At 41.0% G+C, this 16711-nt stretch overlaps 1 protein-coding gene across 2 annotated transcripts; it reads right to left on the reverse strand.

The window, feature by feature from the left end:
- Window positions 1–1890: 1890 nt before the first annotated feature.
- cnih2 (cornichon family AMPA receptor auxiliary protein 2) lies at window positions 1891–16286 on the reverse strand. 2 transcript variants are annotated; one of them, XM_084374153.1, is made up of 7 exons: window positions 15793–16286; window positions 14673–14906; window positions 11721–11789; window positions 7767–7814; window positions 6329–6441; window positions 6102–6245; window positions 1891–5929 (listed from the first exon to the last, which is right to left on the reverse strand). In XM_084374153.1, exons 2-7 carry the CDS (start codon window positions 14751–14753, stop codon window positions 5902–5904), a joined length of 483 nt encoding a protein of 160 aa, XP_084230279.1. In that variant the 5' UTR covers window positions 14754–14906; window positions 15793–16286; the 3' UTR covers window positions 1891–5901. The 2 variants fall into 2 exon arrangements, with proteins under 2 accessions (XP_084230279.1, XP_084230278.1); XM_084374152.1 differs by having other exon boundaries at window positions 14673–16286.
- Window positions 16287–16711: the final 425 nt, after the last annotated feature.

The raw sequence follows: 16711 nt of genomic DNA on the forward strand, positions 1-16711 counted from the left end.
AGCACATTTTGAAGGTCGCTCCTGATTTGTTTTTCGGAGCACTTCGCACACGACTGACAAACAAAAATGTCACGATTTGTTTCAAGTAGAGGCGATTAACTGAAAATGAACTCGGCGCTTGTAGTTTACAGATGAAAGCGGCGGATATTTCTACGAGAGAGACAGCAGCTGACGGAGTGAGTCACGCTCACGTCTCTGTCTGGACAGACGATCCGCGGTCCAAATAAAAACACGAGTGTGAACAGGTTTGACACATTCCTGGACGCGGACAGACACCGGTAAGACGGCACATCTGCTCCTGCTCCAGGAGGGAAGAAAGCAAACACGACGGCTTCATTTTGCAATTATATATAAAAAAAAAAAAAAATAAAGACTTTAATGAGCAGAGTTAAGTTGTGAGTGAGGCGCTTATTTTCATTTTTCGTTGCTAAAATAAAGTCTGTTTACAGGATGATTAAAGAAATCTCCTACAGGCCACACAGCAACTACTTCTCCTTTTTAATTAAATCGTTTAATTAAACAATTAACGCCTGAGTTAAGCTCCCACTACTCGGTCTCTTTAGCCTTCTTGTACTGTCAGTGTCAAGGCTTTTCAGCCAATCACAGGAGGCCTCAGTTACATGTTCAGTGCATGATCCTGACACACTGCACGTCCTTATGCTTTCCATGCATTCACGTCTTCACAGCCACAATAATAATATGCAACATCCCAGACTGCCTTGCATAATAATGAATGAGCAAAGTGTGTGCGCGCGCGCGTGCACCTCCGCCCGTGTGTGTGCACAATTGTGCATGCCAATCGTGACGTTTGGGGCCCATCAGTTGTAGCCAGTTTCCATGGTAACCCCTCTGCGAGCGAGAGCAGGGAGCGAGGGGGAGAGGAGCTGAGACAATTATGGTGGTGGAGGGTGCTGGAAAAGGAAGAGCCCGGGATGATGAGTGTGAACAGTGTGAGCCGTGGGATGAGACGGAGCGAGAAGCAGATGCATGTGTTGTGTGTGCGCGCGTGCGTTGCTGTGTGTCTGAGATAAGCAGGTGTCGCGCTCAGAAACACTGGGGTCGAGGCTGCCACGACTACATGAGTAACTGTTGAGATGAAATGTGCTGGATGTGATGCAGATTTTTAAAGGATGCGTCGGCGCCTCAGGCATGTGAAGCAACTCAAATCGGATCTTTGTGTGTTTTGAGTGAGAGCCTCAGAGTGAGTCAACAGGAATCACTAATACAATTTAGTTTCCATGGTGACAGCGGGGAACGATATGTCCTTTTCAAACAGAGGGAAGACGCCGGCTTGAAAGCCTCATTGTTGCTCTGCTTTCCGTCTGAATCATTATTTAGACAAGTGATAACCTGGCAAACCTTACAGAGCCTACAAATGAGTCCCCGAGCCTCCTCAGAGACACACTCAGCAATTTCTGCTCTTGAATACAGGAGAACGACTGTATCCGAACATCAAAATGTCAGAAAACGTTGAATGTGTTACAGCTGCGGCGACATTTTCATCATCAACTTTTGTTTTTACCATCCCTCGCTCTATAATTTGATATGCTGGCGTTGGGGAGGTGCAGACATTAATGAAAGGTTACCATCCTCACTTTGCTGCCTCTCCAGTAGAAGCTCTTTTCGCATTTGTGAGGCATTTTCAGGGAATTAGGTTTATTTCTGTGCTTTTAAAGAGCCTGTGTGAATGTCTCCGAAGCCACTTCTAAATGCAGCTGTTTATTCCACAGCTTTCCGTGTGGCACTTCGTCTCCTAATGCACCACTCAGTAGCCCCGCTTACAAATTCCTCTCATCGCCCTCAGAGTTGTGTTTTTCTCCTCTGGGCACGTCTGCACGACTCCTCACAGATGGCCAAAGAAGTGACAGGAAACAAGAAACTGAGAGCTGATCTTTTTGGCATTACTGTTTTATTAGAATATGGCATGAGAATCGCTGTTTATTAACTGTACATCATAGTGTAACCTAATAAATATAAAGTAATCCACCAAATTTACTGTAGCGTACATTGATGATAAATGTATAAAAGACAGATACAAATAGATATACTTAAATACAGTTTTCTAAAATGCTTTGTTTAGAGCGACTACATAATGACATTCAACCGAGCTGTGTTTCTCCTCATCCCCTCGTGTTCCTGTGCTTTAATAGTGATTGTCCCGACTCAACACGCTCACATTGTTGGCAGCTTTTTGAGGTCTCAGTGTCCTGTGATTATTGTACTGGGAACATTAATTTGGCACAACATGTACTGTCTACTGCGTGTCTTCAGGAACACCGGCAGACTATTAAAGTTGCCTCAGCCAAAGTAAATGTGGCAGTTTGGTTGAGATTCAGATCACACGAGCGGTTCGAGCTGCTCCCTCTGAACCTCTCATTAGTATCAAAGTGACATGAAAAAGGACTGTGATTGACGCAAGTGTGTGTGTCTGTGTGTGTTTGTGTGTTTGTGCAGCAGTGAGGACAAAATGTTTTTTAAACTCGAACATCTTCTGCAGTGAAGCTGTAATTTGACATTTTAGATGACTAACCTTTTGACCTTGCGTGTGCCTGCCTGATAACTTTGACTAACTCATATTGTGCTATATATGTTGTATTTTGTTTGTTTTAACTGTGTCGATATTTCCAATGTTGTTGAGTTTTACATCCCGAGTGTTTTTATGTTGAAAATGTACAGGATGCTCTATGTCTGGTTGTCAGACTTCCTGCCTGGTTCTGTGCAAATTGACTCTTCGCTTTCGTCAAAAATAGATTTGGCGCGTATTTGTGATGGTCCCCCTGGAAGAGCGCCAGGCTATGAGGTCAACTTTCATAACTGCGTAGTTACATCGTCACGTGATGCATTGGGGCCCAAAAAGACTTTTTCCATAAGCTTACTTTGTGAAAGAAGCTGCTGTAAAACGGTGGGGACATTTTTTGTGCGTCACAACCCAGAGCAGCGGGATTTAATGATTTTATCTCTATTCAAGTTAGCCGGGCGCTAAACCAGAAGTTAGCCGGCATAAGTCTCTAATGTGCACGCTCTATGGGCCACACAACATGCAAGATCCAGGATAATTTTATAGCTGGGAGGTCAGACTTTTTGTGCTTAATGTGCCACTGAGCAGCTTTAATAGGAATGAAAGAGGCTACATTGTATCCAGATTTCAAGCATTTTCTAGTACGTCCGCCATCAATCAGTCAAATTTTTGAAAGCGATGTATGAATCATTTAAACACTTTTGGAGTGGGAATTAAACCGTTATGCAAAGGACGAAACGGATGATATTCTATATTTTTCTTACTGTCAAAAACCTATGAAAAGACCAGAACCAACAAAGCCTGTGTAACAAAAGCTCAGCCTCCTCAGTGCCATTGAGCTATTTCACCAAATCAAACACATAACTGAACCCCGCTGTTACACTGGGTGACATTTTCCTTCACTGTGGTCGACATGATCACTGTAGTTTATGTTGAATCCCCTTCATGCTGTCCTGCTGATGTAAATACTAGTGTAGCAAACGTGTATTTGTCCGTTGCTGAAAATAGTCCATAAGAAATGCACCATTTTCTCCCGTTTGTATGGAATTTGCTAAAAACTACAGTGCCCAGCTGTTTAAGGAAATCATTTTGCCTTTTGCGAAACTCCATCAATATATTTGTGATTAGTTTTTAAATACTTACATCTCTGATAGAAACAGGTGCCAGTATGGGCCATTGTTGGTTATAGTCTCTTTGTGGAATCAGTTGACAATAACTAAATTACAGAATTAGGTCAGCCTTATCCTGTGGAAATGCTATTTAATTCACATTGGTAATAGTTATATTTATGTATGTATATATATTGTGTGTTCTTTATTTAAATTTCCAAGTGTTATTTTCCTGTTTAAAGGTGCAGTATGTAAGAATTTCATTTATCTTAATCATATTTTATTTAACATTCAAAAATGATCTAAAAGTATTCAGAGAATGTAAAGAAATAACAGTTTGGATGTTATGATGTATATGTATTGTGTTGCAGAGAAATCTAATGAAGTTAGCATGCTAACAGCTAGCCTGTAACCATCCTGGTCCAACCTTCCCGAGATAATCTGCAAACAACAGCACTCCTGTGGTGCTCCGAGCTCACACAGCTAACCGAGCTAACTAGCTAATGGCAGCTACAGTTAGTGGTTAGTGATATACTGCCCCGTTTGTTTTGAGTATGAGTTTGCCAGGTGGCCAATTCTTACTTATTGCACCTTTAACAGTAAAAGTAAATCGATCCTGATCATCAGTGTATTTGTAGTTGTAGTGTAAATTTAGTTGTATTTATTTTGACACATTAGAAACTACTTCAATAGGCTGCAGTATTCGAGACATTTTTTCCTAATTGAGTCCCACAGTTGATATACCAAACATGTCATCACCACCATTTACTACACTCGGAGCTGACGTACGTAGCTCCAGAGTTTGTTTTTCTACCGATGTTAAAATCACACATTTGAACCATCACTTATCTACAAATAGATCAAACTAATGAACACACGATAGCAAAGGCAGCACCATCTCAGGAAAGGCTTTGCTGTTCACACATCTTGGTCATCGGCAACGTGAATCTGTCCCCTGTGAAACTGTATGATTGTACCGAGATGACTTCACACTCGGGAATAACTTAAACATTGTCATAAATCATTATCGCCTCGTCTGCCACTCGTGTCCCACTCACTGTTATTACATACACTGAATAACACTGCGTCGTTATGACTCATGAATCATATTACATTGCTAGTTTGCTGTTTTTAATTGCTTTTTGTACATGATATTTCTATATTCTACCTCGGATCAGAGAAAAGTTGCTGTGCTAAAACGACTATAGTATAGATGCAGATGAGTAAGAGTAAACTTCACTGGAAATAAGGCGCTCCCTGCACACTAAAAATACAACAGAACTAACTATTTTCTCAAGGAAAAAACATTGTGCCAGAATCGAACGTGTGTAAAGAAAGGCCTTAAAAACTTTGAGATGAAGAAACTGCAAGCACTTTTCTTTTCTACTTCTTAATTTGGCACAATGTTTTTCAGATATAAACTTTTGGCTTTATATGTATGTTTGAGCATGAAGCTCTTTGGAAAGCATGAACCTAGCATGTAGCACAAAATACGTCCTTACAGCTATGGACATACTTATTCTGAATGCACACTACAAGCACTGACCCTCGAAGTCAAACTTCTATGATTAATACCTTTTTGTTTTTGTTATGGTGTTAAATTTGACTTTCTGCAGAGGCTGGCGTGAAGTCCTTCGCCCTATTTTGTTATTTCCCTACCCGGCCCTCTGCATTTCTTACAGTACGGTATAGTTCTCCTCTACATTTTAGCCTGTGTCTAACAGTTTCATGTACCTGTAACACAATCAAAGCAGTGGTTTGCTATTAGAGGTGACTATCATCTTAAATACATGGAATGATATCAGAACAATCCTGCTTTTCAGAGTCAAAGAATACAGACGTATTGTTTTGTTTTCCAGCCCCTAAGTGTTTGGAGATTCACAGTGAGTTGAGCGACTGGATCGGTTAAGAGCAGCATGGGAAAACTCCAGCCCTTCAGAAATATATTGTTATTTCGTACAATGGGTCAAAGGCAACACAAACACCTGCTGCGTCCTCCTTCTTTTCACTTTCATTTCAATCCTTCCGAAAAATGTGTCCAGCCGTCCGACAGCGGTATCTGGGATAAAGCGATATAATGGAGCGGAGGCAACCTTTACATTCACATTATCACTCAGATTGGTCTTCTGGTTTTTGTCCAAAGTTAGATTGTTGAAAACCCAAGCCAGTGATAGGAAGGATACATGGAGAAAGGAAGAGTTGATGTCTCCATTTATTCCTCTGAGTCTTTCTTATAGTTTCTTCCTTTTATTCCTCCAGGTCTCCTGTCTCCTGTTAGAAGCTCACCAAGGCGTAGACCATACTTCAGCAGGAAATAGGCCATGGCAACAGATGGGAAAATAGGGAGAAAACACTGATTTTGCTGCTTTTCTGCATCTTTTACAAGTTCTTTCAACATCACAACAAGTCTAAATGGCATCGCTGAAACCTAACCAAGCAACAGTACAATGATAAGATTGTGAATTTACACTTACCTGTAGAGATAATAGAAGAAAGAGAGCAGATAAAAGCCCAGTTTACACCAGGACTCCTTCTGGCAATAATTGAGAATGTCCGCGTTCATCACACTGACAGGATCGTACATGACCTCTGACCCATCAGCCGGCCGATGAAAAAACCTGGAAAAAAGAAGAGATCTTTGGCTCACGCTCACACTGGCCCAACGGAAGCTGCTTACCAGACATCTGTTATGGGACTGTACCTCCACAGATGGTAGAAGAGCAGCGGGATATTTAGGCCAAGTGTGACCCACTCTCCGGCACACATGAACATCAGGCAGAAGAGCCCGTGGATGGAGTACTCCGGTACCACCAGCTAAACAGAGGAGACACAGAGAGTCGGCTTATAAGTCTGAACGTCCCTTAGAAACTGAGCAGATTTTATTTGCACTGAAACAACTCTTGGAAAACACTCGTGAGTTGCGTGTTGTGCTATAACTACTTTCACAGAGAAGGTGTTAATGGTACTCATGACTCTCTACTGCTACAAATATAGTTTCAAACACACGCAGACAGGATTTTAAACGGAAAAGACCAGCCTGCTGTGATTGGTCAGCTCTCACAGGCCTGAGCATGCACCGCCCACAGTCACTGCATAGCTGTGACATTACAACCTTAAGGAAGTCCTGACTGCTTGTTTGTCTTTTTTTACCTGGACACGGCAACATTTTACTGCTCCAAGCAACCTTTACAACTACTCTGTCGACTGACAATACTGTTGACAGAGCAGATGCATCACCACTTATTGGTTGGGGACATATAACCCTCTGGGCAGAGTTGCAGTGAACAAAATGTCAAACTGAATAATGAACTGAAACAAAATGGCAATTTAGTCTGGTTACAGGGCTGGATTGATCACCTTTCTATTTAAAACATTGATCAGGAGACAGTTTGTTTTTCTCTTTCTACTGCATCCTGCTCTGCATTTGTGGGCGTTCTTGTTTGAGCTAAATAAATCCATGTTGAAGATGAAATGTGTACCTCTCTGCATGTTATCTCCCTCTGCAACAATTAAAATTAATTGAAACTGTATTTTGCACTATGGCAATGATATTAAACAAATATGTGTCATCTAATCAGATGTTCAGCATTTTTCAGATAACTGGAATCAGTGTTTTTTTTTTCATACCCAATTACCAATTAAAAAAAAGGTATTAAAAAAATGCACTACTTTGGCTCTGATACTTCATTCTCATTGTAATCTGAAGTAACTAGTACCCACAGTTATCAAACGTAATGGAGTGGAAGTAGCAAAAAATGGGAATACTCAAGTTAAGTACAAGCACCTCAAAGTAGTACATAAGTACAGTACTACAGTACTAAGTAAATGTACTTTGTTACATTCAATCACTGTTTCCAACACACACATGTTAAAAATGGCCTCCATAAATGTCACATTTCAAGGACAGTCTGTTTCTTTCTTTTTGAAATCCTTAAAATACACGACACACACACAAACCCGCTTCAGTGTTCTCCGTTGCTACATGACTGCAGAGCTGTGATGGTGGGCTACATGTGAAATGAATCAGTGTGCGTCATGGTCCTCACAATGCTTAGAAAGACGAATGGTCATTTTTGTCTGAAGCACCTCTGTTTTAGTCATCCACCAGCAGCAGCAGGTACAGAACAACTATTACTCACCCTGCGAAGCAGGTTGCAGATTCTCTCAATGTTGAGGATCCTTTCCCTCTGTGGAGTGCAAATACAGAAAACGTCTGATTAACAGTCTGCATATTTCTTCATTCTTTCCACTAATTGTGTCAAGCAATTGTGTGGCAATATGTGATTATTAAATACATACATAACTAAATATATGGAGATATAGGTTTATAATATTTATGAAATACCCATAGTAAAATGTGTATATGTACATTTATGAAAAATGTCTACATGTTGACTTTTTATATGGTATTATATGCTGTGGCCATACAAGTTAACAATATAAATGTAATTAAGATATTTACAGTTTTAACATATATGAAATACCTATGGTAAAATGGGTATATTACACATTTATACAAGTATTTATTTATATGTATACATAATTACATATGTGATATATATGCCAGCATATGTAATTTACATACATAAATGGGCTGGACATATATGTCCATTTATGAAATTCCATATATCTTCATTTGTGTATGGGTATGCAACATATCACATACCTCTACCTCAGCCACTGAAAAAGTAACAGTATAATTAACTGTCTGTTTAACCAATTTCATTTCCTATCTCAAACTCTTAAGTCGTCTTTCATATTATAGTTAAATATATTTCAGTCATGCATCCAAACATGTAAAAAAATAATTGTGAGTTGTAGAGAAAGCCACAGCTGCCACATTTAAAGCAATGAGGACAGCGATGTTTGCACTTTGCCTGTAAACTGGGCTGTTTTGAGTCTTCAGTGTTCTGTGAGAATGGCCTCAATGAACAGTTTTAGAAATGAAAGACATCCATCTTCCTCTGTATCTACTTGCTAGCAGCTAGTGGCCTCTATGGTGATGTTTTATTTAAGTGCCCATTGATTAGCCAGCAAGACAAATGAGATGTTTTGCTTCAGTTCACTCACACGTTCACATATTAATCAGTTTAGAGAGCTGATAAATAAAAGTACCAGTAGCCAGGTAATTAACTGACAGATTTTGAATTTGTTTTGTAAACATACAATATATTAAGTGGATAAGCAGTATATGCTATATCTTCTCTATATCTCTATATTCACATGCACTGTAAAAGCCATACTGATGTTTGTTTCCTCTCTATATAATGAAGCCTCAACACTACTTGTGTGACACATCGAGGCATCTATCTTAGTTACAGTATGGAGGACCTTGTGATGTCCGCTACCTTTAGCCGGGAGCCACAGGCTGCACCTTTTATGAATCTGAGCACATAAATTCAAACTCCCCTGGTGACCTGAAAGTGGATTTTGCCCTGAATCTACAACATCCAGCCTCCAAACCCGGACACAGGTGCTCCAGCCTCACTGGTTTTGGTCATTTTCTTTGTTTTGCTTGCTTTGTGCGCCCTAAATGTAAAGAAACAGTGCTAGACCCTTCAGCTAAGCTAATATACGCCTTATGGTTTGCAATTGCACTCGTAAATTCTTGTCCTGCAGTAAGGCTGCTTGGATTTTATAGTCTGCAGCCTCTCTAAAGTGCCCTAATTAGTGTAAGGTCGTCCTGTTTCACGCTGAATATTTAATTGTCACAACTAAGGAAACGCCACTGCAGACATGAATTAAAGGCAGTGGAGACATTTCACAAAATTCAGAGCACATACAGGAGGCAGGGCAGTTAGAAATCTTACTATTGTCAAATGAAGTGGGAGGTAAGAATGGAAAAAAAGGGCAATATATTTTTCTGTAGCCCCTAATCAGCCAATCACAATGTCTCCTGTCTTTCCCTTTTAGACTGTAACTGTGATTAATGCTTGCTTTGGAGACACATGTTCAGTCTCTTTCACTATGTTCCTTTCTGATTTCTCTCTCACTGACAAATATTTACTGCTTGTGTCTTTTTGTAGCCAGCAGCAGGTGAGCATACACGCGTTGCTCTCTGAAATAATTGCTGTTTATTTTCAAAAGGCTGTCACCATGTTGTTTGTTCTCCTGTGTTTGTGCAGTTTATTGATTTTGGGAGAGACTGGCAGCATCACACCCTGGCTGATCATGTTCTGTCTGAACGCATCTGACAAGCTGACATCATTTAAGATGATGCTCGTTATCGATTGAAAAAACACCTGTACAATGTAATCCACCAGAGCAGCCTTAATACAAGTCCTGCTGTCACAAAGCTCGTCGTGTTAGGTACAGTATGTGTTGTCGGAGAAACAAGCCCCCCATCTTCAACTGAAGAGGGAAAATAACACGTCCACTTTGAACTGAACACTCACGACAGTATTTATTTGCAGAGCAACTGGATTGCATTATATTTTACAGGTGTTGCCGTTATTGTGTCCACCCCCTGTAGCTGGCGTGCCTCCACACTCCCACAGTTGGCTTTCACAGTTTCCTCTCCCACTCCTCATCACTTTGCAGTTCAGATGCAGGGTCACATGATTGCTAGAACATTAGCTAACTTGTGAAAAAGACATTCACAGCTGCTGTTAACTTGCTAACTGAATAATGCCGTTTATGCATTATTGACACTTGATTTTGAAAGAAATATGCACAAGACAAGTGTTGGACAAAATCTTATTAAAAGGTGCAATATGTAAGAATTTAAGTTTAAAGGGACACTATGTAGTTTTGGAGAAGAATATTTGTTTATGATATTAATGAGGTAATAATACAAACTCAGAAATATTTTAATTTTTTCCATAACTGAATAAACAAGCTGTTCTCAGAGGAAAATAAGGTCCCCAGAACACTGTTTGAAGCTAGACAGGTGGCAGGGTCCGCCACATATAAACAAAGTAAAACAGTATGAAATTGTGTTGTCCTTTGAGGTCAGTTAGTTTATCAGTCATGAAAACAAAGAGTTTGTTCATTAAGTTTATTTAGGCACAAAAAATGAGTCAATAAAGATCTTTCACTTCTAATTTAAATTTAAAAAATCAACTAATTTTCAGAATGCGAAGAAACAAGAGTTTTTATGTTATCTCAAAGATGTCTGTATAGTGTGTTGCAGAGATATCTACTGACACTAGCATGCTAATCAGTCAGCCTATCCATGCTCATAATACCACGACAAGCTCAAATCTAACTAGCTAATGGCAGCTACACTTAGCAGCACTTGGCACTTACTCTGGTGATATGCCAACCCCTTGTGTTTGTTTGGAGTATGAATTCAAGAGGTGGACAACTCTTACATATTGCACCTTTAAAGTACATGTAAACTGCTACTTCATGTTTTAAGAGCTCTCTCTTTTTGTTTATTCACAGGCCTGTAAATAAGTTGCATAGCCCACCTTCAAATAATTAATTACTTCAGGTCTTTTTTGCCAGAATGTTTTTCCACTTTAGAGAACTTGTTGAACTCAAATCTGACTCAAGTGAATAAGTTTGCACTCGTCACACTGAGGTGAAACCTTGTACCTGCACTTTTACTGTGGCGACAGCTCAGTATCTCTTTGTATAAACAGCGGCTTCATTTGCATCAATCTCTTTAATTGATTAAGCCAACGAGCCGCCGTCTTTGTGGAAGGTTGATTGCTTCAATCTGCATACAAATGAGCGTTCAAGGCAAATGCTGCCCTAGACTGCTGTTGGATTAGCAGGAATTGTTTTTCAAAGTAGTACAAATATTTGATGTTGATTAATTAATGGAGGGGCTAAATGTGGCTGAATAAAACATTTGTGAGATTTCATTCCAAAATCACACAAACCTCCATTTACATGAAATCATGCCTGCCATTACAGCCATTAAATGACACTGTGCTGTTTATTTATGAGCTCTATGAGCGCTTCTAAACTCAGCTTTGGGAATTTGTGCCATTGACTGATATATTTAGGGTCATATGCGACATTTTTGGAGGGGAACCCTCAGTTTGTTGTGAGTCTTTATGTGTAGATCACTGAAAAGAGGAGATTTCTGTGGACACACGAGGGTTTGATCACTGTTGAAAGAAGGGAAGCAGCAGGGTTCTTACCGCTCTGGTGGGATTGCTCTGATCAATGGGGTTTTTGAAGTCTGTGCGAAGCTCATCAAACGCAATGATCTGAAAAATAACAGACATGTGAGTTTGTTTTCAATTAGTTACCTTCAGAGCACCAGTGAATGCACACAACTGTAATGTAAATACAGTATATCAAATAAACATGAGATGTTGTTGGTATCTTTTCAACACAAAGCCTGTTGTGTAATACTGTTGTACTGGGATGGTAACTTGGAACAGTTTACTGCACACTGGCTACATCTTGTACAGCTGCAGCTCGAGCACACATGGTGATTAAATGTTGAATGAGAACATGTATAATTACTGACAGCCTTGCTCTTTCTCCTCACACTGTATATGAGCTCTGATTGTGCTTATACCATGAGTCATTATGAAGCGTTTTTATCGAACGAGCTAAAATCCTGGATGTTGTCGCACAGTGTTAGTTTTCACCTTTCTTACCTCCGCCAAGGAGGAGAATAGACATCATTAACTTTTGGTATGGTTCGGATAAAGGTACAGGAATGTTTTTTTCTTTTAACATTACGAGAGGGTGTTTTTTAGACATTTCATTTGTCATTTCAATCATTTTTATTCATGGGCTAATGCTCGGCAGGGGAGCACTTGCAAAGGTGGCAGGGCACTCCCGAGGGGGTGCCAGTGGGGTGGCCAACAATCGCTCTAGAGCCGTGGCCCCCTTGGTGCATGGGTCGTGATATAAATCAGGCATATTTAGGTGGCTGGTATCTATGAGTGAGTACAATTTGATGCCGAACCAAATAAAAACCTGGATCTAGGAGATTTAAATAAATAAAACAATTAAATATCTTTTATTTCATATTGCATGAGGCTTGATTGAATTAAAGGGGACTGTTGGGCTTTGGTAGAGGTACGCGCCATTTCTAGTTTTCTGTTTTCCATCTCCTTTAAAATTTCTACCAGTCTCTTAATGAAGTCCACATCTGAAGCGACGAAGGACCTTGCAGGCATAAACAGCTGTCAAGTTAACTCGATTTAAATAATATCTATAATTTGAAGGCTTAATTTGGAAAACAGATATCTCTGTTTTGATTCATTTTACCAAATCATGTCTTTTCTCCTTTTTTTTGGTGGGCTCTGAGGAATATCAATCAGACTGACTGTCGGTTTGTTTTGGTAAGATATCTCATTTCTTTTCATGTTTTAAATTAAAAAACTCAATCAAGCTGGTGTTGGTTTATTCATTTTAAGAATGTTGTTTATCTGTTGCTGCAAATGAACTCTTTATTTACTTAATCATAATCAGGCAGGCATATCTGACAAAATGTATGACTTATATGCTTTGTTGAGTTTATACTGTACGTAAAAACAATACAAAAAAAAACAATTTCCAGGGCTGTTTCAGTGAAACATCAGAAGACATTGAATTGAGCACACTGCAGAGAAAACAATGCCATTGTCACTTCGCTGATAGCTCTCTAACTGCTCCCTGTGAGGCGAAGATGAGTGATTGTTTTTCTCACCGGCTCCCTGATTAATAGCTCCATAAAAACACTAATAATTGTCAGTGTAAATGCCACCCGCTGTGCTTATCATCACTTCGGCTTCTAAACAGCTCCGCTTCACTTTGACGGCTCATTGAAAAGCAATAAAAAAAAACAGACATTATTTGCAGATAAGTGAGCATCTGACTGATAATATGAAAACATAACACTTCAATCCGTTTGAGATATTTCCGAGTCTACACGGCTCTCCCTGGTCCTCCTTCACACGTTGTAAACAGATGCAGTTTCCATGGCGACATGGTGAGCCCCTCAGCGGGCTCCATGGTTACTATAGCAGTGAACAAACGTCCTGATTGGTTGAGAGCCACATAGAATTGGGGTGCTGTGCCCGTGGGTGGAGGCAGACTGGGGGAAGGGGTGAGCAGAATCGGTTTGATACGCGTTTCAATCACACGGATGAGTGCTGAGCCAGACGCACGCTTCTCCCCGTCTCTCTCACACACAGACACACTGACTGACTCATATGTAGTCTCACCCACTTAGTCAATTGGTACGTTAGTCATTTCAAGTCTTATATTCATAATGATACGTTATGTATTTCACATGATTCCTGCCTCCGGGGATCGAATGTTAAAGGGGAGAGATCGAGGCAAAGTGTTTGTTGACTCGCCACTTGTGTAACCAGCGAACCGAGTGCAACGGCGTCCAGTGATATCTGTGCAAATTCCACCCAGAGAGCCTCAGGCGGACGGCTTCAGAAACAGTCTGGCAGTGAAATTTATGATCACTGTGTTTTGCTGCCTCCCTGTACTCATTTAGCGCTGTTTGCAGAAGCATGAACCCGAAACAAGGTGTTTGAGGAAGTGTTTGTTGTCAGCTCTCTAAGGATCTCGGGTCGCTTTAATGTGGAGGAGCCGAGCCGGCTGGAAATCTGTCGTTAAAGGGTGTTTAAGGGTCAGAACAGCCCCAGTCAGTGAGAAACCAGCGTGTTAAGCAGGTCGCTTAAAGTCTCTGTATGGAAACAGATGAAAAACCACACTGTGCTTTCCAGGCTCGAGCATCTCCTGCTCCTCTGGTGTAATGTGGTCAAAAATTCCTCTTTATCCAGCCAATTATGGCTTCACTGGCTGATTTAAATGAAAAGGAACAAAGTGTCACTCGGTGGCTTTTAAGAGCCAATTCAACATGTCAGTCACACAGAAGTACAATAACACTGAGGGTTTCTTTGAGATCCCACAGACATATTTATGCATGTCATTACCTCTAGAGGACCTGAGCGAGATGTGTGTGCATGTGTGTGTGTGTGTGTGCTGCGCTCCTGTCAGTGTTGTACAACTGTGAGTAGGTGGATGTATTTGTCTGCCTGTGTGGGATGAAGTGTGGACGTTCACAGGCCCTACATTTTAGTTTCTGAGTGTGTGTGTGTGCGCAGCGGTTTTTCAGCGTGCACATTGCTACTCACCTGCCATATGACAAAGAAGATGAGGGCAGCGCACAGCACCAAGGTGAGCATGTAGCAGAAGGCCGCAAAGGTGAACGCCATGGCCGTGCCAGCCAGCCTGACGACGGGATGGGTCGAGAGAGAGGAAGGGAACTTTCGCCCCTGCTCTCTGCCTCTCTATTGGCTAAATGCCCCTTCTCCCTCCTCTTTTAGTGGAGGCTCTCGTCTGTTCTCGCCCCCCGACGCGAGCTGAGTCTGTGTCGTCCAGGTAGGTAAAGCACAGTTTTAGTAACAATCAATAATCAGCGTGAGCAGTGGCTCCACCGCTTCCTCTCATTGTCTCTCGTTGTTTAGCTCACAGCAGGACGACCCCTCTCTGGCTTTGATTTAGGAAGCACTTATATTGTCTGTTCACAGCCACATTTGTCTGTCGTTGGCCCTGATGCTCCTCTCTTCAGTCTCTGACAGGCAAAATGTCTGTCTCCTCCTCCTCCTCCTCCATGTAGTTTCTCTTTAGACAAAGCCTACACATTTTTTTTTTCCTCTTTCTCCTCGCAGTAATGCAAACCACAAAGTGTCTGACAGAGACACGCCGACAACAGAAGCACAGGATTCTTGTCGATGCTAAGAGCACGGCACTGCCTTTTAGAAACAGTGAGGATTATTGTCTAAGATGGTTATGGCTTGTGATAGTTGAGTAGTTTGTCGTATGGCTTTCAGTTCATCTGTTGCTCTGGATCAAGAACACCGTTAATGACGCATATCTCTACATCACATTTAACACGTGTAAACAACCATGGTTTGCAGATTAGATGTTATTATTTACACAGACAGTCTCTTGGTATATGACTTATTTTATCGCTCAGTTTTTGAGAGATGATTTATCTGCACATCAATCTGATCACGTGCTGAAGATACAAGGTATTGCTTTGCATTTTAGACATTATTTATATTCTGGCAAAGCAAATTACTGGATGCTGTTTTCAGAGCAAAATAACACAAACACAGCAAATCAGATTTGAAAGAAAACAACTATTTACACATCTGAGAGGACTTTCAAATACCAGAGTACAACACTGACGACAGTTTGAGTTAGCACGGATCAATATCTCGACCGGTCTTAATATCGAGTAGAGAATACCTGTGTCTGGCTGGAGACGTGTCTGCCACTGAACAGTCCACTCTGTCCTCGTCTCTGTCAATTTGGGTCGGCACCATGTCAGAATTCTCTGCTCTGCATCTTTCCCTCAGACGCATCCCTCAGATGTCTCCGAAAAACATCTTGATTTGACATGCGGGGTAAATTATTTCATTCTGGGAGAGGGAAAAAAAAAAAGGGGGGGGGGGATTTTAAGCAGAAACCTGCAGGACATCTACATGTTGAGTCGCACTTATTCTGATTTTGAAATCACTCCAGTTAAGCAAAAATCTCCACAGCCCTCAGAAGTCATAAGTTAATTAGTCCGCCTCCTCTATTGTCTCCTCTTTCCTTCTTCCCCTTTTCTTTTTATCTCTTCCAGAGGTTTTTCCAAACAGAGCTGAATGTGTTTCCTGAGTCTACCTGTTCTGTCTGTCTCTTCCTCTATTTCTTAGACTGCGAGAGAAATATTTCTATCACGCTTGATGTTATAACGGTCGACCAATAGCATCGCTCTGCCTCCCTCCCTCTCTTATTTGCTCTCTCCCTCCTCCCTTCCCTCTCTCCTCCTCCTTGTCTGTCAGTCTCCCTCTCTCTTGCATTTATACATTTCCATAATCCCTCGTTCCCCAGAGAGTGATGAGGGGGCAGGGCAGGCTGTAAATGTTTTTTTTCCTTTTGTCTGCATCTCTCTCTTTCTCTCTTTCCAGCTCTCTCTCCCTCGCTCCCTCGCTCCCTTTCACCAAAGCCTTCAGTCACCCGTCATCTCATGAAATGTAAGTCTGATTCTTCGAGGGTGTTGCTCTCAATCAACTGTCATTTCTTTCAGTTTTCTTCTCTATGAGCTCTTCACTCGGCATCTATTAAATAGCTCAATTTCACTCTTTGTTCCGTCTCGTTTTTTCATTTTCCTGCTTTTATA

Source organism: Pagrus pagrus, assembly GCF_965226575.1.
Source record: "Pagrus pagrus genome assembly, chromosome: 14".
Classification (NCBI taxonomy): Eukaryota; Metazoa; Chordata; class Actinopteri; order Spariformes; family Sparidae; genus Pagrus; species Pagrus pagrus.